Source organism: Notolepis coatsorum (assembly GCF_963971535.1).
Source record: "Notolepis coatsorum genome assembly, chromosome: 1".
NCBI lineage: Eukaryota > Metazoa > Chordata > Actinopteri > Aulopiformes > Paralepididae > Notolepis > Notolepis coatsorum.
This window is the reverse complement of record NC_140165.1, coordinates 69,180,150-69,204,647: the sequence shown is the minus strand read 5'-3', so window position 1 is coordinate 69,204,647 and position 24,498 is coordinate 69,180,150. Positions and strand designations below refer to the sequence as shown.

The 24,498-nt window shown below is 45.0% G+C and overlaps 1 protein-coding gene across 1 annotated transcript in view; it reads right to left on the bottom strand.

Annotated features, from left to right (window-relative positions):
• The window catches only part of kynu (kynureninase), a gene marked incomplete at its 3' end in the record, with an annotated part of 52,512 nt that overhangs the window by 5,639 nt on the left and 22,375 nt on the right, over nt 1–24,498 (bottom strand). Inside the window, exons 8-10 of the mRNA XM_084324464.1 lie at nt 14,983–15,081; nt 3,027–3,100; nt 2,450–2,502 (exon numbers count right to left, since the gene is read on the bottom strand). Of these exons, the coding sequence (XP_084180590.1) occupies nt 2,450–2,502; nt 3,027–3,100; nt 14,983–15,081 (226 nt within the window). The remainder of the gene's footprint in view (nt 1–2,449; nt 2,503–3,026; nt 3,101–14,982; nt 15,082–24,498) is intronic.

Below are 24,498 nucleotides of genomic sequence, written 5' to 3'. Positions count from 1 at the left end.
CCTTTAATGTCTTTAATGTCTCCTGCACGTGTTTAGTTAAAGACAACACATCCTGTGTTATTTCAACACATCTTTATCAAGATGATCATTTAGTTCCCGACAATCATTTAGATTAACGATGTTGCAGAACACAAACACTGAAGCTGCTCTTGTACAACACAGGGCTGGCTATTGGGTGTAATAGCCAGAAACACCACAAGATGGCAGTATGAGTCAACTTTCAACGGTAACCCTTCTTCAAAAGAGACCTGTAGAAGCCTATTATACTGTGTAATAGAATTGTTTGCTATCGTCTCTAGCCCAGGGGTCAGCAACCTTTTTGATACGAAGAGCCATTTTAAAATGTTCTCGTTAACCAGTGTGCCATATCAACATTAAGGTTAACATTAGGCTTGATTATGACACCACATCAAAATGTAAATCTCAAACAGATCTGTAATTCTATTCCATACATAGGCAACGTGCATAGCAATTGTTTTAATGAAAATGTTCCTCTTATAATTATATAAGAGCGCTATACAAGAATGCTGCCGTCTTCATGAGATGCTTGCTTGCCATACCTGGACACATTCAGCCTGGTTTCCTCATGTTAAAGTTTTCTCATGTTTGGTCTCAAAATGGCGTTTAACAACAACTAGTCTTCCTGGGGTCCGAGACAACATTAAAACATTACAACATATGTAACGGTTGTGACAACGTCACCTCAAACTACAATGCCCCGAGTGGGAGTCGAACCCCGGTCTCCCACACCGCAGGCAGCAACACAGACCGCTATACCAAGAGGTGAATCCACTTCTAAGTGCTGGGTCTATGCGTCTTTTGAGGATGTGAGAGTGAGTTTTAACCCATAGCACCGCTACTCACCCCAGCCCTTCTTGACTGCGCTTCACGATACCATCCGTTACACATATACATTACAATTAAAACATAATACAATTAAAACATAGCAAGACGTACCAACCGAGGAAACACAACATAGCAAGACGTACCAACCGAGGAAACACAACAACATTAACACACAAACAAATTATATCTAAATATATACAAATCAAAGGTAACATATTGCATTACTCAACATGATCAATATTGGCTCACATGTAAGATTTTAATTTATTTTTTAAGCTTGCTACACCTCTTATGTCACGTATGTCACTTGGAAGACAATTCCATGCCCTGATAGCCCTATATAAAACTGTTCTTTGCATACTGTTAGTATTTGCATGGGGTAGAATAATCTGCCCTCTACTTGCCCTATGCATGTGCACATTTGAGCTGTAAATTATTTTATCCGTGATATATTTGGGTGAGTAGAGGGCTGTTGTGGGTTGTGATGACTTTATGAAAACAAATTAATAAGTTGGCAGAAAGTCTTTTCTCAACACTCCGCCAACTAAGACGTTCATGCATTTGAACAACACTAGTCCTATATGAACAACCAAGAACAAGTCTTGCTGCCTTATTTTGTACCACTTGTAACCTATTTAGCAACTGTTTTGAAGCAGAAGCCCACACTACAGAACAGTAATCCAAGTGGCACAAAACCAAAGCACAAACAATCTGATTAAACAATGCAAATGGGAGGAATGGTGCACATTTCCTGGCAGTAGCAACAGCTCTACCCATTTTAAAAACAGTTTTGTTTATGTGATCAGACCATGATAAAGTACTATCAAGCCAAAGGCCTTGATGCTTAGTTTTTTCAACCTGCTGTATTTGTTGACCTGCAATTTGTAGAACCAATGTAGGTTTACGTGCCAATCTTTGATTGGTCCCAAAATCATACAAACAGTTTTTGATATGTTAAGCACCAGCTTATTTGTTTTTATCCAGTCATATAAAATGTCCAATTCACCAGCCAAAACGGGATTAAGCTCAGAGTCTGTAGCTGCAGCATAATAAAGGGTTGAATCATCAGCATATAAAGTCAGACTAGCCTTATGAATAGAAAAAGGCATATCATTAGTAAAATTAGAGAATAAGAGGGGCCCCAGGCAACTCCCCTGTGGGACACCGCATTCTAACCCTCTACTGCCTGACAAAGCACCATTAAAATAGACCCTCTGAGACCTCGAGGACAAATAACTCTTGAAAAATAAAATTGCTGTGTTATTAAAACCATAGCAGATGAGTTTTTGTATTAAAAGAAATATCCCTGGTATATCAGTCAAACTACCACAAATAACTGCCAATTGGCTGTGAGAGAGGTAACTCGGCGTGGGGATGAGAGAAGGACACTTCAACATTCCTAAAAGGTTCCTCTCTTACACACCTGCTAGCGTGCCATTGGTTAAGATACCGCCTGCCAATGGTGGCACTCGTGCCTAAGGTCGCTGACCCCTGGCCTAGCCTGTAATACTCTGTCACTGTGTTACAAAGAAAAAGTGTTAGATTTTAATCTCACATCAAAACCAAGGAGAAGGGAATAGAGGAGAGACCATAACAGGATTACCGTTGTTCATCTGGAAACGAGTTTTCAAGTTATGGCCCCACCATCCTAAAAGACTGGAATAATACAAAAAGATTATGTTTTGTAAAATATATAATTGTGTATATTATATAAATATATATATACATATATAATAGTCTAAATTAGGGATGTTCGATATTGGTTTTTTGACCGATATCCGATATACCGATATTGTCCAACTCTTAATTTCCGATACCGATATCAACCGATACCGATATATGCAGGGTTTCCCCCCCCCCAAAAAACTGAATAAATGTCAGGTAATTAACATATCTCTTGTCATGGAATAAAGTTTTTTTGAAAACCGATACAGATAATTTCCGATATTACATTTTATTAATGCCAATATCGGCCGATAATATCGGTAGGCCGATAATATCGGACATCCCTAGTCTAAATGTATGATTTAATATACAACCAGAATTACATCATATACAGGTCTTTATACCTATAACACTGTACATACATCTGATTATAGCATTATTACTATTGTCACATAATTACTATTACGTGACGTGTAGTAACTCATTACGGGGGAACGAGGCACTCAGTCACTCACGCGGGCTTGACGGTCAGCGCGTGCTTTTCGTGAATGAAGGCCCCTGCCAGTCCACCAGCACCTGAATTCACATACTAGAGAGAGGGACAAAAACAAGTCTTCTTATAGGTGAACATGGAAGACTCTTATAGGTGAACATGGAAGGCTCTTATAGGTGAACATGGAAGGCTCTTATAGGTGAACATGGAAGGCTCTTATAGGTGAACATGGAAGGCTCTTATAGGTGAACATGGAAGGATCTTATAGGTGGACATGGAAGGCTCTTATAGGTGAACATGGAAGGCTCTTATAGGTGAACATGGAATGCTCTTATAGGTGAACATGGAAGGCTCTTATAGGTGAACATGGAAGGCTCTTATAGGTGAACATGGAAGGCTCTTATAGGTGAACATGGAAGGATCTTATAGGTGAACATGGAAGGCTCTTATAGGTGAACATGGAAGGCTCTTATAGGTGAACATGGAAGGATCTTATAGGTGAACATGGAAGGATCTTATAGGTGAACATGTAAGGCTCTTATAGGTGAACATGGAAGGATCTTATAGGTGAACATGGAAGGCTCTTATAGGTGAACATGGAAGACTCTTATAGGTGAACATGGAAGGCTCTTATAGGTGAACATGGAAGGATCTTATAGGTGGACATGGAAGGATCTTATAGGTGAACATGGAAGGCTCTTATAGGTGAACATGGAAGGCTCTTATAGGTGAACATGGAAGGCTCTTATAGGTGAACATGGAAGGATCTTATAGGTGGACATGGAAGGATCTTATAGGTGAACATGGAAGGATCTTATAGGTGGACATGGAAGGCTCTTATAGGTGAACATGGAAGGATCTTATAGGTGGACATGGAAGGCTCTTATAGGTGAATATGGGAAGGCCTGTTTGTTGCATATTTATTGATCATGTGATGACTACTGATAGACCGACACCACCTTTGCACTGCTGATACTGATTCTGGGTAGCCTACTACACTTCAGTATTGGTCGATACAGAGTATCCATCTGATGAATGAATGAATGAATGAAAACTTTATTTAACAGATTGCAGAATGGGTACAATACAGTACGGCTCAATACATACAATTGTTAAGGGGATGCAGACCTGAGAAAGACGTTTGTCTTGTTTCCATCAGGGTCCCCCATTTTCAATTCATATAGACATTTATGACATACATGACATGACATTTATGGCATAGGGACATATAGGTATTTAGTACTGATACATTTGTGACATAGGCGGTATTCAAATATACAGTACTGTTACCCCTAGATCCTGACAGAGTATATACATATGATGGGGAGGGGACTGTACATTAGGAGGGGGTGGGTGGGTGGGAGGGAAATATACATACGGCGGGGAGGGAATATATACATGCGGTGGGTAGGAGACTGTCTATTAGGAGGTGGTGATCCATTACTTGAACAGACTAGTACAGATTTTTGTACATTAGGTTGTATGAAATACTTGCCAGTAGTGCAGTGGTTGTAAAGCTATTAGCGTACTTACATTTGCCACCACATTTCTCTTTGAGCCTATTACTCCTAATGCAGTATTGGAATTGGACCCTTACTTTCTTAAATTAGCTGCTCCAGTAATCGCAGAGCAAATAGCATATAATTTTGTAATCTCTCAACGTCAACAGGCACAGTTCCCAGTATTTGGAAAACGGCCCATGTCTCTAAAATCCTGGAATCACTAGTGAATAACCAACTCAAAACATTTCTCTCTAACCACTCTGTTCTAAGCCCCCATTAATCTGGTAGTGTACTTGGACTTTTGTGCGTGACGTTATGGGGATTCCTTGCGTGGGGGGCTCGCTGCAGCTTCTGCACTGTTTCGGGGTGTTTCGGGGGTCTGCTTGAGTGTTTGGAGTCGTGTCTCCTTTGGTGTGACTGCAGGCTCTGGGGCGCCTGGCCGGTCGTTTCCTCCGTGGAGATGGGGCGGCCCGCGGGGTGGTGAGGTCGCTGGGACCGGGGGAGATGGGGCGGCACGCGGGGGTGGCATTCCCGTCGCCGTGCATGGCAGTGTGAGTGGGGTGCGGGCTGTTTGTGTTTTCCTTCGGTCATGGTGTGCTTTATCGGGGGGGGGGGTCTTGGATGGGGATGTGGTGGGGACTGATGTGTGGGGTGTTTGGGGGACTGGCTGTTTCAGCGGGTTCATATGCCTTCGAGCAACATTGTACTTATTGTACTTATTTTATGCATATTCTTATGTCTGCATGTTTACGTTGCACTACTTTTATTGTCTTTTATACCTATTCTTGTGTTTACAATTTATGCATTGTTTTACTATATGCTGATTTTATGCCTGTTAATTTTATACTAATTGCTGTGGGACACTCGGTCCATGTATGAAAAGTGCTATATAGATAGAGTTATTAATATTAATTATTATTATTATTATTATTATTATATTGTAAAAAATTTATGCATTGTATGCATACATTGAAAATGAGGGTGACCTCAATTGTCCTTTCGAGAATAAATAAAGGTTTGAATTGAACTATTAGAGTCCTGTGGTGGAAGTTCAGCAAACAGAGTTTAATCAGGTCACAGCGTGCAGGCAAGAGGGATGCACACCTCCAACACACAACCACAGTCCCCCAGCATTTTCCAATCTGCCATCACTTGACACTATTTTGTTTATAGACAGTGTATCACTACACACTGGCGCCTGCTCACATGTAATGCTGACAGGGGTGTAAAAAGTACCCAGAAATTATACTTAACGGGTACCATCTCAAAATCGTACTCAAGTTAAAGTCAGAGTATCTGGCTTAAAAACAGACTTGAGTAAAAGTAAAAAGGTTTCTACTTTGAAATGTACTTAATTACTAAAAAGTAAAAGTAAAAACTTTTATTGTTGCAAGGGATACACCAGGGGTCTCAAACTCATTCCATCGTGGGCCAAGTTTTCATCACACATTGCACCAGGTGAGTTAGTTGAAGAGGTGAGCCAATTAGTGAAATCCTCAGCTGGTGTTTAGGCAAGGCTGGAATGAAACCAAGCATACACTCACACAAGAACCAATCAGCATGGGTATGGGCGGGTTCATTTTTGATTGGCTGTTTTCAAATAAAGCGCGGCCGCAGGATTAATAACGTTAACGTTAGTTCGGCCAGAAAAACAAATATACTAATTAAAATTGTTGGACCTGCGAGATTTGTACTTTGTAGGTCTGCATTTTAAATGTAAAGAGTAAAAAGTATGTTTTTTTTCTCTGAAATGTAATTGAGTAAAAGTACAAGTATACACACCTAATAATACTCGAGTAAAGTACAAATCCCCCAAAACTAGGGCTGCTCGATATTGGCTTTTTTACCGATACCGATATACCGATATTCTCCAACTCTTAATTTCCGATACCGATATCAACCGATACCGATATATGCAGGGTCCCCCCTTTTTTTTTATAATTTCAGGTAATTACAAAATATCTCTTGTTGTGGAATTAACACAACATTATGCATACTTTTGACAATGAATAAAATCAGAATTTGTTCTTACTTGCTTGCCTGGGTAAATAAAGGTTATAGAAATGTAAAAAAAATTAAATAAAAATTTAAAACCGATACCGATATTTTCCGATATCACATTTTAATGCCGATATCGGCCGATAATATCGGTAGGCCGATAATATCGGACATCCCTACCCAAAACAGTACTTGAGTATTGTAACAAAGTACAATTACTCAAGTACTTTGCACCCCTGGATGCTGGAGGTCTGGGGTTTGTTTTGGAGGTGGGAAACCCTTCGCCTGCAAGTTGTGGTGTGGATTAAATAAGTTTTGCTTGTTATATTATCGTATAGCTCTGCTCAGCGTCATAGTGCAATACTCTCCACTTCAGTACTTGCGCTGAATAAAAACTCACAATGTACCTTTACATACCAACATCTGTCTGACCACACCCCCATCCGCTACCTAAATAAGCAGGGGTGTGGCCATGCCCTCATCTCCTTCTTCACTTTCACCACAAGGAAGTGCCTGTATACCAAACACTTGAGCTAGGTTGTTAAGGTCTGAAGAAAGTTGAGACAGCGTTAACATTATTTCTTGTTCTTTTCTTTCTCTCATACATTTCAATAGAAAATAACTAAGTTATAATGTTTTCTTCGGGGGGTCGCGCTAGCAACGCCCTTCACGAGCGGTTCTCCGTTGCCTCCTCCATCGTGCGTCGTGGGGCGGGATTGACTCCACGGTCGTGGAAGTCACTCGCGCCCGATCGGCGTCCGGTGGGTAGCTTGCCTCTCCAAGGAGCTGGTGCACCAGCGGCATCTCCTGTGAGATGGCCTGGTTCCTGCTCTGGTTCCTCCGCCGCCGGGGGGCCCGGCTCCTCTCGTGGCGGAGGATTTGAGACGCAAACTTTTCGCTTCTGCTCGCTCCCGTCGTAGGAGGGTAGCTTGCAGGGGCGAACGGCCTGGTTTCGGTGAGCTGCTGGAACCGGATGAGGGTGCGTCTGCTTCTCCGTGGCCGATGGAAATGGAGGATTACATGGTGGAGGCAGATGCATTCTTATTTGACGCTCCGGTGGAGACACATCACTCTCCCTCAATGGAGGCCTACGTATGTCAGGGACAGGTGGTCTCCCACATCACTGGCCTCACCCCCGCCTACGTGCAAGTCATGCGGGTGGCGGGTCTGGTCGAGGGAATGAAGGAAGGGGTGCCTCGGTTTGATAGACCGATGGCGTCTCTCCTTTGTCCTGAGGTGGTGTGGGAGCCGTTGTGGAAGCCGGTTCCCCACGGGAAATCGGCGAGGCAGTTGGCCAACTGGAGTGACCAGTCGTTCATCGCCGGAACTCAAACCCTAGCTGCTACATCCAACATCGCGCAGCTAGCATGGTTTATGTCCGGGATGATGACGGGCGGTACGATGCTGACCGAACAACAACATGTTCAGCACGCCCAGGCGGCCGGAGCCATCCTGCATCTGATCCAGCTGCAGGCCATAGCCGCCGGGAAGATACGCACTCTGGCCACTCTATCCCAGCGCCATCTTTGGCTGGAGCAGGCAAGAGTGCCGGACAGGAAGAGGCTTCCCCTGCTTACGGCACCCCTCTCCGATGCTGGGCTCTTCGGGTCGGCGATGCAGCTCATGACCGCAGCCTGCAGGGATATGGAGGAGGTGCTCCAGCCCCATTTTCCCCCAGCCCGATGTCGCCAGTGGAGTCAGACGGAGGCCTCGTCGTCGGGGACCCGGGACCGATGCCACCACCACTACCACCGCCACTGCTGGCCCTTTGGCGAAGAAGGCCAGGAGGAGAGAGGGCGCCTCGACCAACGCAGCCGGCCAACCCACGCCCGGAGGTGACGGTAGGGATCGTCGAGACCAGGCACCCCAGTACCATCCCTCCGGGGCGAAAGCTCCCCGGGGTGGCAAGCCACAAGCGGCTCGTGGCAGGCGCCGCTGATGTGACTTCCCCTCCTGTTATGTTCCCTTCCCCGGCCCATCTATGTTTTGTTATACAATAAAAAGTCCCTCCTAGGAGGGACTGTATTTTTGTTACAAACTGTGTGTTTATTCACTACATATGATGGGGATACGATGTGTAGATCCTCGCCTAGTGTGGGGTTGATAGGAGAGCTAGACTTTTTTAGTCTTTGGTTGGTCGCTACATATATATATGTGTGCTTAGCAAGGCCTGTAGCTAACACTCGGTCGAAAGGGTTTTTTCTTCCTCGGCCTGGAGACTTATGTTCTTCCTATAAAGGTAGAGGTTAGTTGTGTGTTCTGTTACTTTAAAACAGTGGTATTGAGCCACAACACTGTAGTGTTGGCCTACAGAAGTGCTTGTGTGTGTGTAGTTGTACCACAGTCTTTCAGACCGCTCTCTCTCTCTATCAATCTTCTGTGTTTCTTGAAACATAAAACACGGGTGTCATGTTCACACAGATTTTGGGAAAAGGGCCTTCATGTTCTCTGCTCCCTCTGCCTGGAATGGACTTCAAAAAACTTTGAAACTGCAGGCCCTCACTACCATATCTGATTTTAAAGTTCAAATTAAGGGCATTTTAAAGAATGAGATGGGAGAATGTCGCTGCTTCACTGCATAATGTGGTGTTATATTTTATATTTTTAACCTGACCTTCTCTCCCCAGCAACCTCCTGCAAAGCCTCACCTTCCATCCTCTTTCTACCTTTTTACCCTACCCTCCAATCTCCCCCAATCCCATTCAATCTAATTTGCTGCAGCTCAAATGTATCCCCTTGCCCCACTTTGCCTTTTATGTCTCTGTCTGTGTTTTGTGTATTTTGTATGTTTGTTTTTGTTTTTGCTGCCATTTTGGCCAGGTCTTGCTCGAAAAAGAGATCTTTGATCTCAGGTGACTACCTGGTAAAATAAAGGTAAAATAAAAAACCCTGTTCACAGACGTTGTCGTCTTTGGCTAGCGTGCGTTGGGTTAGCTTATCCTATGGATATACGCTGTTCATTTAGCATGCTGGCTACTTAAGGTATCATCGTGGCTGTTTATTATTATCGTATACGAGGGTTGGGTTCGCGAGGGGGTAACCGGATAAACCCCTCCCTCCCTCTTTTCTGATTGGTCGGGGGGTTTGACCCTCTTTTCATTCGGTCCTTCCGCGCTGATTGGTCAGTACGGCACGGGGGGGGAAGGGAATTCCCTGACTCCTCACCTATCACGGTCGGTTGAGTCATGGGATTCCCCCCGTCATAGAATACGTCACTGGGCACGTTTCTATTGGTCGCTGACTTCCGTGAGTTCTTTACAGGCCCCATGTGTGGTTCTCTGTTATTGTCAAGTTGTTGTGGCGGAGCGTAGGGACTTGGTGTTCTGCTACGCTCGATATATGTGTAACTTGAGCCTTTTGGTCACATGGCTCAATGTTACATTAACTTTTCAAGTTGTTGCTCACGTGGGAAGTCTCTCTGGGGGTTCCCATCCCCTCCTTGTGGAGTAGGTTGACGGGGTATGTCCGTCTTCTTTTTTCTCTTTTTTATAGAAAATAAGAAATAAAGAACAACGGCTTCTTGTCGTTCTCCCAGGCGGCTTGGAGGAACAATGTCTGGTGTCTTGTTAGACTATCCATTGATGTGTTTTGGGTCTCGACGTGTACATAGTGCTGGCCCTGGGTGCTTCTCATAAGAATCACGCATGGGCTTGCGCGCCTTGGTTGCTCATCTTTAAAACTGCATTTTTATGGGGCGACTGGGATGGAGTTTGTCTCGATGAATTCTCGTTCATATCTGGGGGATGTTAATGGAATAGATCAAAGCATAGGTAGAGGGGTCTCACGCCCTTGGGGTGGGCCACCGAGCGCGCTACGTAAGGGACCGTCTGGGTGGCGCCCTCTATAATGTTTTGGATCGACGCGCGTAGTTGGGGATGTTGGGGATGTCGGCGTGATTAGGGCACGGGACTGGTTCTGGTCGCGCCGGTCCAGGTCAGTTAACCCATTGTCCGCCGGGGACGCAGATCTGCTGTTCTGGCACCCTGAAGGACTTGTGCTTTTTTCGGGGGGAAAAATGCCGGGTTGGCCCGGGTGTCACAGGGTTTTGACGTTATGGAGATGTTCGTGGTTGTGTTACTACGTGTTACCCCTCACTGTTGCTTGGTCCATGTTGTGTTGTACCTTGCGCTGCACTAAAGGGGCCTGGTCCTTCTCCATTCTTTTCGCCCTTCTCTTCTCCTGCTTACGCATGGCCGGGAGGGGGCTGTTGAGGTGATTCTTATGGGACTCCTCTGGCATCCCTGTGTACGTTCCGGTCCACCGGGCCCGGTCCGAAATAGTTTCGTCGACCCGTAGGCCTGGGATAACCCCTGTTTGGCGTTGAGTTGCTCAAGCTCCTCTTCGCGCAGTCGGATCCCTCTCCCTTCCGTCCTCCACTAGGGAGGGTCAGGGGGGCTCGGGTCCTCCCCGGTTCTGATGGTTGTGGGGGGCCTCAGCGGGGTACATTTGTCGAGCTCAGCTCTGCTCAGCTCCTGTGTTGCACTATGACGCTGAGCAGAGCTATACGATAATATAACGTACGGTTATGTATAGGGATGCTCGATATTGGCTTTTTTACCGATACCGATATACCGATATTGTCCAACTCTTAATTTCCGATACCGATATCAACCGATATCAACCGATACCGATATATGCAGGGTTTCCCCCCCAATTTTTTTTATAATTTCAGGTAATTAACATTACATATCTCTTGTTGTGGAATTAACACAACATTATGCATACTTTTGACAATAAATAAAATCAGAATTAGTTCTTACTTGCTTGCCTGGGTAAATAAAGGTTATAGAAATGTAAAAAAATATATAAAAATAAATAAAGAATTTGAAAACCGATACCGATATTTTCCGATATCACATTTTAATGCCAATATCGGCCGATAATATCGGTAGGCCGATAATATCGGACATCCCTAGTTATGTATATAACCATAGTTATATGAGTATAGTGACGCTCAGCGTCAGGACTCCCCTGAGGACCCCTTGATCTTGCCTTGTGGTGAAAGATTGGGAAGGAGATGAGGGCATGGCCAGTGATACCAGTGAAACACTGCAGACCACTGATTGGTCAAAAGAGAGACGCGTCACTCGTTGGAGAGTCTGAACAAAAACAGAAAGCTGCCATCTTTAATGTCTCGCATAGGATTTCATTATGTTTGCAGCAGGAACAAGTGCAATAAACAAAGGATACAGTCACTGTGTATTCTGCCTCATTTATTGATTAAACAAAACCGACATCAACACAATTTGCCACCGAGCGGAGAGTTTAGTCTCGCAAAAAGATCGCTGACTTGTTAAGGCTTAAGCTTGTTGTTAGGTTAGGTGCTAATGTTGTGCTAGCGTTTTAGCATGGCTATCGTACATAGCGTGATCAATATAACTCGCTATTGATTGTTTGTATGAGTAACGTTAATGCTAGTAGAATAGACACAACGTGAGGTAATCACCATCCATTTTAAACCGGTTATTACCTAATGCTAACGTTAGCAAATAGACGCAAGACTGGTAACCTTACAGCTTTGTTGTTAGCCTAATGCTAACGCTAACGTTAACGTTAGCATAGACAGCCTAGCTAACGTTAACGCTTGTAGAATAGACACAATGAGAGGTAACGTTAGCGTTAGCAGAATAGACACAACGAGAGTCTCGTTAATGTTGTTATTTTTTGATTGATTTGATTGATTGATTGAAAACTGTGTTTTACTCTGGCTTGCGCCTAGCTCACGGACATAGCTATGCTGGAGCTCTCACAGAGCTATGGAGCTCTCACAGAGCTATGGAGCTCTCAGCTGTACACCAGCAGCCCCGCCTCCCCACACGGAGACAAACTGAGTACTTTATTTGAGTACCTGCAGTGGAAAAGGAACAAAGTACCAGGTACCTAAAGCGAGTAGAGTAGAGTAGGGTAGAGTCGAGTAGGTACCATGCAATGGAAAAGAGGCATTCTTGAACAGGAACCCACGGGACTCAGTAAGTAAGCTAATAGTACACTACACTACTGGAAAGTATTTCATACAAATTAATGTTCAAAATCCGAACTATTCCTTTAATTTGGGGTTATTGGGCAGAGAGGATTCAAATCAGAGACAGTGAGGCATTCGCCCATCAATGCTATCAGATCATAACGAGCTCATAAGCCACAGTTAACTTAACCCTTTCACTACCACACTACAGAAGGTTAACCTTTGTGGTAGTGAAAGGGTTAACCCTTTGTAGTGTGGTAGTGAAAGGGTTAACTGTCTGTAGTGTGGTAGTGAAAGGATTAACCTTCTGTAGTGTGGTAGTGAAAGGGTTAACCCTTTGGTAGAGTGGTAGTGAACGGGTTAACCTTCTGTAGTGTGGTAGTGAAAGGGTTAACCTTCTGTAGTGTGGTAGTGAACCCAAAGGGTTAACCATTTGGTAGAGTGGTAGTGAAAGGGTTAACCATTTGGTAGAGTGGTAGTGAAAGGGTTAACCTTCTGTAGTGTGGTAGTGAAAGGGTTAACCTTCTGTAGAGTGGTAGTGAAAGGGTTAACCATTTGGTAGAGTGATAGTGAAAGGGTTAACCATTTGGTAGAGTGGTAGTGACAGTGTTAACCTTCTGTAGAGTGAAAGTGTTAACCTTCTGTAGAGTGGTAGTGAAAGGGTTAACCTTCTGTAGAGTGGTAGTGAAAGGGTTAACCTTCTGTAGAGTGGTAGTGAAAGGGTTAACCTTCTGTAGAGTGGTAGTGAAAGGGTTAACATTATGTAGGGTGGCAGTGAAAGGGTTAACCTTCTGTAGAGTGGTAGTGAAAGGGTTAACATTATGTAGTCAAGTCAAGAGTTTTATTTGTCACGGCATACAAGTATACAATGAAATGCGGGTGGTCTTGCCCGCAACGATGTGCAATACAGTAGTACAACATATAATAGAATCCAATAGACAACATTGTGCAATAAACAGGTAACATAGTGGGACATCACGGTATTTGTACATAGTTATTTACAGAGCATGAAGGACATGCTAGGTCCCTAGGTAGTGCAATACACTGTTACTATACTATTTTTAAAGTGACCTTTCTTTGTGTCCATAAGTGTGGGCGTGTGCAGCATGAGTGAGTGCTTTCTCATGTTAAAGTGGCTGCTAGTGTGCGAGTGTGCACAGTGTGTGTGTCGTGTGTGTGCTAATGTGTGCTTGTGTGTGTAGGGTTCAGTGTTCTGTGACCCTCAGTGTTCATTGTTCAAGGCTCTGATGGCCTGGGGGAAGAAGCTGAGCCGAAGCCTCTCTGTCCTAGTAGCTGGTGTTCGCAGGCATCTGCCTGACCTCAGCAGCTGGAACAGGCTGTTATTGGGGTGGTGAGGGTCTTTCATTATTCTGCAGGCTCTGGATTTGCACCTTTTGTTGTATAGAACCTGCAGGGGAGGTAGTGCAATACCCGTGGTACGCTCGGCAGAGCGCACCACTCTCTGTAGGGCCTTCTTGTCCTGTGCCGTGCTGTTACCATACCAGGCAGTGATGTTTCCAGTCAAGATGCTCTCTACAGCTCCGGAGTAGAAGGACTGGAGTATCTTCCCCGATACTCTGAACTTCCTTAACTGTCTCAGGTGGTAGAGGCGCTGCTTCGCCTTTTTTACAACTGTGTCTATGTGTGTTGACCATGTCAGATCCTCTGAGATGTGGACCCCCAGGTACTTAAAGCTGCTCACCCTGTCCACGGTGGCCCCGTTTATCCTCAGTGGTGTGTGTGTCTCCTGCTGTCCTCTCCTATAATCCACGATCAGCTCCTTGGTTTTACCAATGTTCAGGAGCAGGCTGTTGTCCTGGCACCAGCGTTCCAGTACCTCAACCTCCTCCCGGTAGGCCTTCTCGTCGTTGTCCGAGATCAGGCCCACCACCACGTGTCGTCTGCGAACTTCACTATGGAGTTGGAGCTGAACTTGGCCACACAGTCGTGTGTGTATAGTGAGTACAGCAGGGGGCTCAGAACACAGCCCTGGGGGGACCCGATGCTCAGGGTGATGGTGTTGGAGGTCTGACCCCCCACCCTGACCGCCTGGGGTCTTTCACTCAGAAAGTCCAGTACCCAGGCGCTCAGAGCGGAGCTCAGACCCAGCTCGATCAGCTTGTCCACCAGTCTGGTGGGGACTATGGTGTTGAACGCTGAGCTGTAGTCAATGAACAACAGTCTCACATAGCCCCCCTTCTGACGGTCCAGGTGAGAGAGGGTGCTGTGCAGTACTTGGGAGACCGCATCGTCAGTGGACCTGTTTGGCCTGTATGCAAATTGCATAGGGTCCATATCGCTGGGGAGGGAGGCACAAATGTGATCCTTGACCAGCCTCTCGAAACATTTCATGTAGTGTGGTAGTGAAAGGGTTAACCTTCTGTAGAGTGGTAGTGAAAGGGTTAACCTTCTGTAGTGTGGTAGTGAAAGGGTTAACCTTCTGTAGAGTGGTAGTGAAAGGGTTAACCTTCTGTAGAGTGGTAGTGAAAGGGTTAACCCAGGAGAACATGGCTGACCTTGTAGGAGCACCAGCAGCTGAAGTCCACCCCCCAGTCGTGCAGCTTGAGCTCAGCGTTGCCCGCCGCATGGGCGCAGTCGAAGCCCACGTAGCAGCCCTGGAGGTCACACAAGGTCACACAGTCATTCATTCATTCTTAACTCTTTCTCTGCCAACAACGATTAAACTTGTTATTGGCCGCCAATCGTTGAACGCCAACAACGAGTATACTCGTTATTTGATCGTTATTTCTTTTATTCGCTATTTCCATTCATTATCCATCCAGGAAGCCTGGTGTTATCATAGGGAATGAGTCTGAGATCGCAAAAGTCCAATACCGCCGCCTGGTAGGATGCGGCCGGTATTGCACTTCCTTTTAAACTCTGTGTATTACACCGGTTCCTGACAGGGAGCGAGCGAGCGAACTGGAGACAAAATCGTGCGCGACACTGTCCTGATATGAGGCGGCGCGTGTCCGAGTGTGTCTGTGTGTGTCTGTGTGTGTGTTAACGGGGGCAAAGCAGCCTGCGATTCTTGACCAATAAAAGGTGTTTAGGGGCGGGACTCTGCCGCGTAATCGCTCAACTAGAGACACAACGAGCGAATATCTGAGGGGTGGACGACATCGCTGCTCAGTTCGCTGTCGCTCGCGGCAGGTCAGGATAGTCTGATTGAAACGAATAAATCTTTTTTTTTTTTTTTTTGGTCTTTTTCCCCCTCCATTTTCCTCCGATTTTCTCCCATCCCAATGTTAGTCGTATGCCAATTCCCAGTCCCTTCCTGATCGCTGCGCACTTACCCCCCACAGTCAGATCATCTGGGAGAGTGGAGGCTACCACGTGCTTCCTCCGACACACGTCCAGCCAATCACCGCTTCTTTTCACCTGGCAGCGCGGATTCTCATTGAGAGGGCGTAGCGTGTGGGAGGACCACACTATCCCCCTCACGTCCAATCCGCGCTTAGCAGGCGCCCCGACCGAACTGTAGGAGTCGCTGTTTACAACGACCCGGACCCACCCCGCCAGCTTCTCCCACCCTCTGATACAGCCAATTGTATCAGTGCAGACGGCCAGCCAAGCTGGTGACAACCCCGGAGCTGTGAGCTGGATTCGAACAGGCGAATCGAGCTCACAGCTCCGGGGCTGGTGACGAACGCAATCTCCGCTCGGCCACCTAACCGCCCGAAACGAATACATTTTAATAATTTTCGCAATCACGCTCGCTCGCGTCGCTGCCTGTCAGGAAGGGGTGTTAGGCTGTGCGTCGATTATATTGGTCCGGGCGGACTTTTCTAATAACCTGAACCAAGGGCTTCACCTGATCGCATTGAATTGTTTTCGGGACCCCCGATTCATTATGCTGTGGTGGGTCATGTCGTGGGCCAAATGGACATACGATCTACCAGATGGCAATCAAATAATTGGAATATTCTTTTTGGAATCCCACCGGCCACAGGTAAGAGCAATTTAACGTCAATTTCAGCTTGATTGTGCCTTGTTTTCATAGCCATCGCCCTGATCAGCGTATGTTGTTGTACTAACGAATGCCGTTATTGACAATCAATTAATCAGAAACGACCCCCCCCCCCCCCCCCCCTTTCATGCATTCATGATGGATCATATGCATTTGAATTTTTTATTGTAGCATCAGCGTGTGTAGGGATGGATTTAATATAATACACGTTGCGGGCTATTACTAGTCTCCCAGGAATTACCCTAAACCGCTCTAAAACCATACTTATATTCACCATGGTATAAAACGGGAATGTATGGATGGATTTTTTTTTCTTTTTCACATCTTGAACGATAGATACTCGATGTCAAATGCGCCATAGTATTGCATCCATAGCTATAATATAGAATATAGTTATAGCCCTGTAAACAAGGTGACTGACTCCATTGGTTTAATGCGTGGCAGCACATAGCCATATCCCAGAAACAACGTGGCAGAGAATGAGTTAAAGGAACACGTAGCAGCCCTGGAGGTCACACAAGGTCACACAGTCACTCATTCATTCTTAACTCAATCAGCGCCAGTACCGAGGAAAGTCGGGTTAACTCGCCAACCATTCAGTGCCAGACCTGAGTATAGTCGGGTTTTCATCGTTATTTCTTTTATTCAATATTTCTATTCATTACAAGCACACAGACTCTGGGTTAACATGGGAGATCGCCAAAATGCAATACCGGCCCCATCCTCCCTGGTGGCAGTATCGAGCACCCTTTGAAACCTTATATCTTGGCCTGTATAACGTTCAAATGTCTTGGACGCAGTTTTCTCTTTTCAGGCGAGTCGAGTGGTTATCCCGATCGCATTGAGAAGCGTCAAATGCCCCCGATGCATCTGTTGTGGTGGATTATGTTGGCGACACGATGGACACCAATACTGGGACTCGCGATCATACAATTGGAATATTCTTTTTGGGGTACCTCCTAGTGAAGGTAAGGACTAAATGATATCAATCCTGCTTTGATCCAACCATGATTTCACATCAATCGCAACGTGTGTGTGTGTAACGTTACTCCACAACGTATGCCGTTGGTGATGATCAAAGCATAAAACTATTTATTCATCCATTCTTAAAGGAACATGTAGCAGCCCTGTAGGTCACACAATCATTCATTCTTAAAGGAACACACCAACATTTGGGGAAATCAGCTTAGTGTCTTCTCCAGAGAGAGACAAGATAATAGATACCAGTTTCCTCTCTGTGCGTTCAGTAGAAAGCTATCTGGCTGCACGTTAGCCTAGCTTAGCACAATGAATGGAAGCAGACAGGACCTCTCCCGAAGGCTAACCGGCACTGTTCAAGTTTCAAGTTTCTTTCTTTATTAGTTGTCATACAGAAGTACAGAATACTTTTATATAAAATGCTTCTTTCTGTTTTGCTCCAGAGATTGTGCTAGATAAAAATTATAAAAGTATAGTAAGTATAAAATAGAAGTCAAGTACGTAGACAAAAAGTTTTCAATATATACATATATACAATGTACAATGCAGAGTAGAAAGTAACTGAGTTACAATACAATATACTATATACTATACAGTACAATGCAGAAATGGGATGAGGTACAATTTAGGTACAATTTACAGTAAGGTGTAATGAGGTATGGGTTGTAGTGCAAATTCTTTGCCAATAAATATAACGTGTGTTTAGGTGTTCTAAAGTGGGTAAAGTGGGTGCAGCAGTGAGTTGTTTGTTTAAAGTGAGTGTGTGCGTGTGGATGTGTGTGCTGTGAGTGCATTTGATGGTTGTTACGATTGTTCATTGTTCAAGCCTTGTTCATTGAGCAATCATTGTTCATTGAGCATCCTGATGGCCTGGGGATAGAAGCTCCTTCTGAGTCTCTCTGTGCTTGCCATGAGACTCCGGTATCGCTTGCCTGACCGCAGCAGTTCAAAGAGGCAGTTGTTTGGGTGGCTGGAGTCTTTGATTATTCTCTTCGCCTTGCCCATGCACCGCTTGTTGTAAATGCCTTGGAGAGTGGGAAGCCCCCCTCCAATTGTGCGTTCGGCTGAACGGGCCACTCTCTGTAGTCTGCTGCGGTCTGGTGCAGTGCTATTCTCAAACCAGGAGGTGATATTGCCAGTCAGGATGCTCTCTATTGAGCATGAGTAGAAGTTCTTGAGGATCTTCTGGCTCACGTTGAACTTCCTTAAGTGCCTAAGGAAGTATAGGCGTTGTCGTGCCTTCTTGATAACACTGTCAATGTGTGTGGTCCATGTCAAGTCCTCGGATATGTGGACTCCGAGGTACTTAAAACTGTTCACTCTCTCAACCGGTGCCCCGTCGATGCTGAGGGGGCTGTAGTCCCTGACCCCGACCTCCTAAAGTCCACAATCATCTCTTTCGTTTTGCTGATGTTCAGGGAGAGGCAGTTCTCTTGACACCATCCCGCTAGAACCTTAACCTCCTCCAGGTAGGCCCTCTCGTCGTTTGCAGAGATCAGGCCAACCACTACTGTGTCGTCAGCAAATTTGATGATTGTGTTGTTGTTCCACTGTGCCACACAGTCATGTGTGTACAGCGAGTAGAGGAGGGGACTCAGAACACAGCCCTGGGGGGCCCCTATGTTGAGGGTGATGGATGAGGAGGTCCACTTTCATTCATTGTGCTAAGCTAGGCTAACGTGCAGCCAGATAGCTTTCTACTGAACGCACAGAGAGGAAACTATCTATCTTCTCGTCATTCTCTGGAGAAGACGATGAGCTGATTTCCCCAAATGTTGGCGTGTTCCTTTAATTACAACTTCATTCAAGATATCTGCATATGTCCCTGTTTACATCCCTGTATACATACATACCCACTCTGTACACGCTGTATATACTGTATCTATATCTGTATATATCCCATAGCTACACTTATTATATAATAGCATCACAGTCCAGGCAAAATCCAGAGGGGCGAGCCTCATTAAAATAGCCTCAAAGATAATCTGCAAATCCATCAAGCAAACATTCCTGGAAAGTTACACTATGAACATGTTGAGAACGGCTCATAAATCACAGAACACCAGCTGCTCTACCCTCACATAGACTCTTCAGATCACATGTATTACACACAGAATACCAGCTGCTACCATCACATAGACTCTTCAGATCACATGTGTTACACACAGCTGCTAGCCTCACATAGACTCTTCAGATCACATGTTACACACACAGCTGCTAGCCTCACATAGACTCTTCAGATCACATGTGTTACACACACAGCTGCTAGCCTCACATAGACTCTTCAGATCACATGTATTACACACAGAATACCAGCTGCTAGCCTCGCATAGACTCTTCAGATCACATGTATTACACACAGAACACCAGCTGCTAGCCTCACATAGACTCTTCAGATCACATGTATTACACACAGAACACCAGCTGCTACCCTCACATAGACTCTTCAGATCACATGTGTTACACAATAATCCCCCAAGTGGAAACTGAAAAGATTCTAAAGTGAATTTTTACCACATTCAATAAACCTACTTAACAAGCAGGATAGAAACGTGGTCCAACCTGTAGGGCAATAATATAAAAGGGTTGTGCAATACAACATAACCTTGGACATGTGGGACTGTGCCACATCAAATTAACGATGTTGGTCGGGAGGGAAGGAAGGGGTTAATTGGTTGTCTCTCTGATGTCTGTGTGTCTGTCTCTGCTGTAACATGGTTGTCTCTCTGATGTCTTGTCTGTGTGTCTGTCTCTGCTGTAACATGGTTGTCTCTCTGATGTCTTGTCTGTATGTCTGTCTCTGCTGTAACAGGGTTGTCTCTCTGATGTCTTGTCTGTATGTCTGTCTGTCTCTGCTGTAACATGGTTGTCTCTCTGATGTCTTGTCTGTATGTCTGTCTCTGCTGTAACATGGTCGTCTCTCTGATGTCTTGTCTGTGTGTCTCTGCTGTAACATGGTTGTCTCTCTGATGTCTTGTCTGTGTGTCTGTCTGTCTCTGCTGTAACATGGTTGTCTCTCTGATGTATTGTCTGTGTGTCTGTCTGTCTCTGCTGTAACATGGTTGTCTCTCTGATGTCTTGTCTGTATGTCTGTCTCTGCTGTAACATGGTTGTCTCTCTGATGTCTGTATGTCTGTATGTCTCTGCTGTAACATGGTTGTCTCTCTGATGTCTGTATGTATGTCTCTGCTGTAACATGGTTGTCTCTCTGATGTCTTGTCTGTATGTCTGTCTCTGCTGTAACATGGTTGTCTCTCTGATGTCTTGTCTGTCTGTCTGTCTGTCTGTCTCTGTTGTAACAGGGTTGTCTCTCTGATGTCTTGTCTGTATGTCTGTCTGTCTCTGCTGTAACATGGTTGTCTCTCTGATGTCTTGTCTGTGTGTCTGTCTCTGCTGTAACATGGTTGTCTCTCTGATGTCTTGTCTGTGTGTCTGTCTCTGCTGTAACATGGTTGTCTCTCTGATGTCTTGTCTGTGTGTCTGCCTCTGCTGTAACATGGTTGTCTCTCTGATGTCTTGTCTGTCTGTCTGTCTCTGCTGTAACATGGTTGTCTCTCTGATGTCTGTGTGTCTGTCTCTGCTGTAACATGGTTGTCTCTCTGATGTCTTGTCTGTATGTCTGTCTCTGCTGTAATATGGTTGTCTCTCTGATGTCTTGTCAGTGTGTCTGTCTCTGCTGTAACATGGTTGTCTCTCTGATGTCGTGTCTGTCTGTCTGTCTCTGCTGTAACATGGTTGTCTCTCTGATGTCTGTATGTCTGTCTCTGCTGTAACATGGTTGTCTCTCTGATGTCGTGTCTGTCTGTCTGTCTCTGCTGTAACAGGGTTGTCTCTCTGATGTCTTGTCTGTCTGTCTCTGCTGTAACAGGGTTGTCTCTCTGATGTCTTGTCTGTATGTCTGTCTGTCTCTGCTGTAACATGGTTGTCTCTCTGATGTCTTGTCTGTATGTCTGTCTCTGCTGTAACATGGTTGTCTCTCTGATGTCTTGTCTGTATGTCTGGCTGTCTCTGCTGTAACATGGTTGTCTCTCTGATGTCTTGTCTGTATGTCTGGCTGTCTCTGCTGTAACATGGTTGTCTCTCTGATGTCTTGTCTGTGTGTCTGTCTCTGCTGTAACATGGTTGTCTCTCTGATGTCTTGTCTGTGTGTCTGTCTCTGCTGTAACATGGTTGTCTCTCTGATGTCTTGTCTGTGTGTCTGTCTCTGCTGTAACATGGTTGTCTCTCTGATGTCTTGTATGTGTGTCTGTCTCTGCTGTAACATGGTTGTCTCTCTGATGTCTTGTCTGTGTGTCTGTCTCTGCTGTAACATGGTTGTCTCTCTGATGTCTTGTGTGTGTGACTGACTCTGCTGTAACATGGTTGTCTCTCTGATGTCTTGTCTGTCTGTCTGTCTCTGCTGTAACATGGTTGTCTCTCTGATGTCTTGTCTGTATGTCTGTCTCTGCTGTAACATGGTTGTCTCTCTGATGTCTTGTCTGTATGTCTGTCTCTGCTGTAATATGGTTGTCTCTCTGATGTCTTGTCAGTGTGTCTGTCTCTGCTGTAACATGGTTGTCTCTCTGATGTCGTGTCTGTCTGTCTGTCTCTGCTGTAACATGGTTGTCTCTCTGATGTCTGTATGTCTGTCTCTGCTGTAACATGGTTGTCTCTCTGATGTTGTGTCTGTCTGTCTGTCTCTGCTGTAACAGGGTGGTCTCTCTGATGTCTTGTCTGTCTGTCTCTGCTGTAACAGGGTTGTCTCTCTGATGTCTTGTCTGTATGTCTGTCTGTCTCTGCTGTAACATGGTTGTCTCTCTGATGTCTTGTCTGTATGTCTGTCTCTGCTGTAACATGGTTGTCTCTCTGATGTCTTGTCTGTATGTCTGGCTGTCTCTGCTGTAACATGGTTGTCTCTCTGATGTCTTGTCTGTATGTCTGGCTGTCTCTGCTGTAACATGGTTGTCTCTCTGATGTCTTGTCTGTGTGTCTGTATCTGCTGTAACATGGTTGTATCTCTGATGTCTGTATGTCTGTCTGTCTCTGCTGTAACATGGTTGTCTCTCTGATGTCTGTATGTCTGTCTGTCTCTGCTGTAACATGGTTGTCTCTCTGATGTCTTGTCTGTATGTCTGTCTCTGCTGTAACATGGTTGTCTCTCTGATGTCTTGTCTGTATGTCTGTCTCTGCTGTAATATGGTTGTCTCTCTGATGTCTTGTCTGTCTGTCTGTCTCTGCTGTAACATGGTTGTCTCTCTGATGTCTTGTCTGTATGTCTGTTTCTGCTGTAACATGGTTGTCTCTCTGATGTCTGTATGTCTGTCTCTGCTGTAACATGGTTGTCTCTCTGATGGCGTGTCTGTCTGTCTGTCTCTGCTGTAACATGGTTGTCTCTCTGATGTCTTGTCTGTCTGTCTGTCTCTGCTGTAACATGGTTGTCTCTCTGATGTCTTGTCTGTCTGTCTCTGCTGTAACATGGTTGTCTCTCTGATGTCTGTATGTCTGTCTCAGCTGTAACATGGTTGTCTCTCTGATGTCTTGTCTGTCTGTCTGTCTCTGCTGTAACATGGTTGTCTCTCTGATGTATTGTCTGTGTGTCTGTCTCTGCTGTAACATGGTTGTCTCTCTGATGTCTTGTCTGTATGTCTGTCTCTGCTGTAACATGGTTGTATCTCTGATGTCTTGTCTGTATGTCTGTCTCTGCTGTAACATGGTTGTCTCTCTGTTGTCTTGTCTGTCTGTCTGTCTCTGCTGTAACATGGTTGTCTCTCTGATGTCTGTATGTCTGTCTCTGCTGTAACATGGTTGTCTCTCTGATGTCTTGTCTGTGGTTGTCTCTCTGATGTCTTGTCTGTCTCTGCTGCAACATGGTTGTCTCTCTGATGTCTTGTCTGTCTGTCTGTCTCTGCTGTAACATGGTTGTCTCTCTGATGTCTTGTCTGTATGTCTGTCTCTGCTGTAACATGATTGTCTCTCTGATGTCTTGTCTGTATGTCTGTCTCTGCTGTAACATGGTTGTCTCTCTGATGTCTTGTCTGTATGTCTGTCTCTGCTGTAACATGGTTGTCTCTCTGATGTATTGTCTGTCTGTCTGTCTGTCTCTGCTGTAACATGATTGTCTCTCTGATGTCTTGTCTGTGTGTCTGTCTGTCTCTGCTGTAACATGATTGTCTCTCTGATGTCTTGTCTGTGTGTCTGTCTGTCTCTGCTGTAACATGGTTGTCTCTCTGATGTCTTGTCTGTATGTCTGTCTCTGCTGTAACATGGTTGTCTCTCTGATGTCTTGTCTGTCTGTCTGTCTCTGCTGTAACATGGTTGTCTCTCTGATGTCTTGTCTGTATGTCTGTCTCTGCTGTAACATGGTTGTCTCTCTGATGTCGTGTCTCTATGTCTGTCTCTGCTGTAACAGGGTTGTCCTGTTTGAATGCTTTGAACCCACAGTATGTCCCGCTTAATAATTAATTAATTATAATAAATCATATATAATAATTAATAATTATGTCCAATTCCACTGAAATGATAAAGCTAATGAACTTAGTAGATACAGTAGATACCCTCTGTGTTCAGTGGAAAGCTATCTAGCTGCATGATAGCTGATCCGTATTCCGCTTCCATTAATTTGTGCTAAGCTAGGCTAGCTTGCAGACAGATAGCTGGAGTGGATAGCCTTCTACTTAACGCACAGAGAGGCAATTGGTATCTATGTTCTTGTCCGACTCTGCAGAAGGCAGTGAGCGCATTTACCAAAATGTTGGCGTGTTCCTTTAAAAGTCATAGTCATCAAGGTCATTCCAAAAGAGCATCAGGGCTCCCTCCTCTAGAAGATTACTTATTTGCCATGGCATACGATGGTACTGGATTTGATCATATCATTTCCTTGAAGTTAATTTAAAATAATGAGCAAAATCGAACACGCTAGCTCTTTGGAGTGCATGACAGCGATGATGACAACGATATGGTAAATTGACACAGATCTTGTAGGCATGATCGTATAGTCGCTTAACAGGTTCCAAAGTATCATTAGTCTGTGACGACAACACTTTAACCCTTTCACTACCACACTGCAGAAGGTTAACCCTTTCACTACCACACTACAGACGCTTTG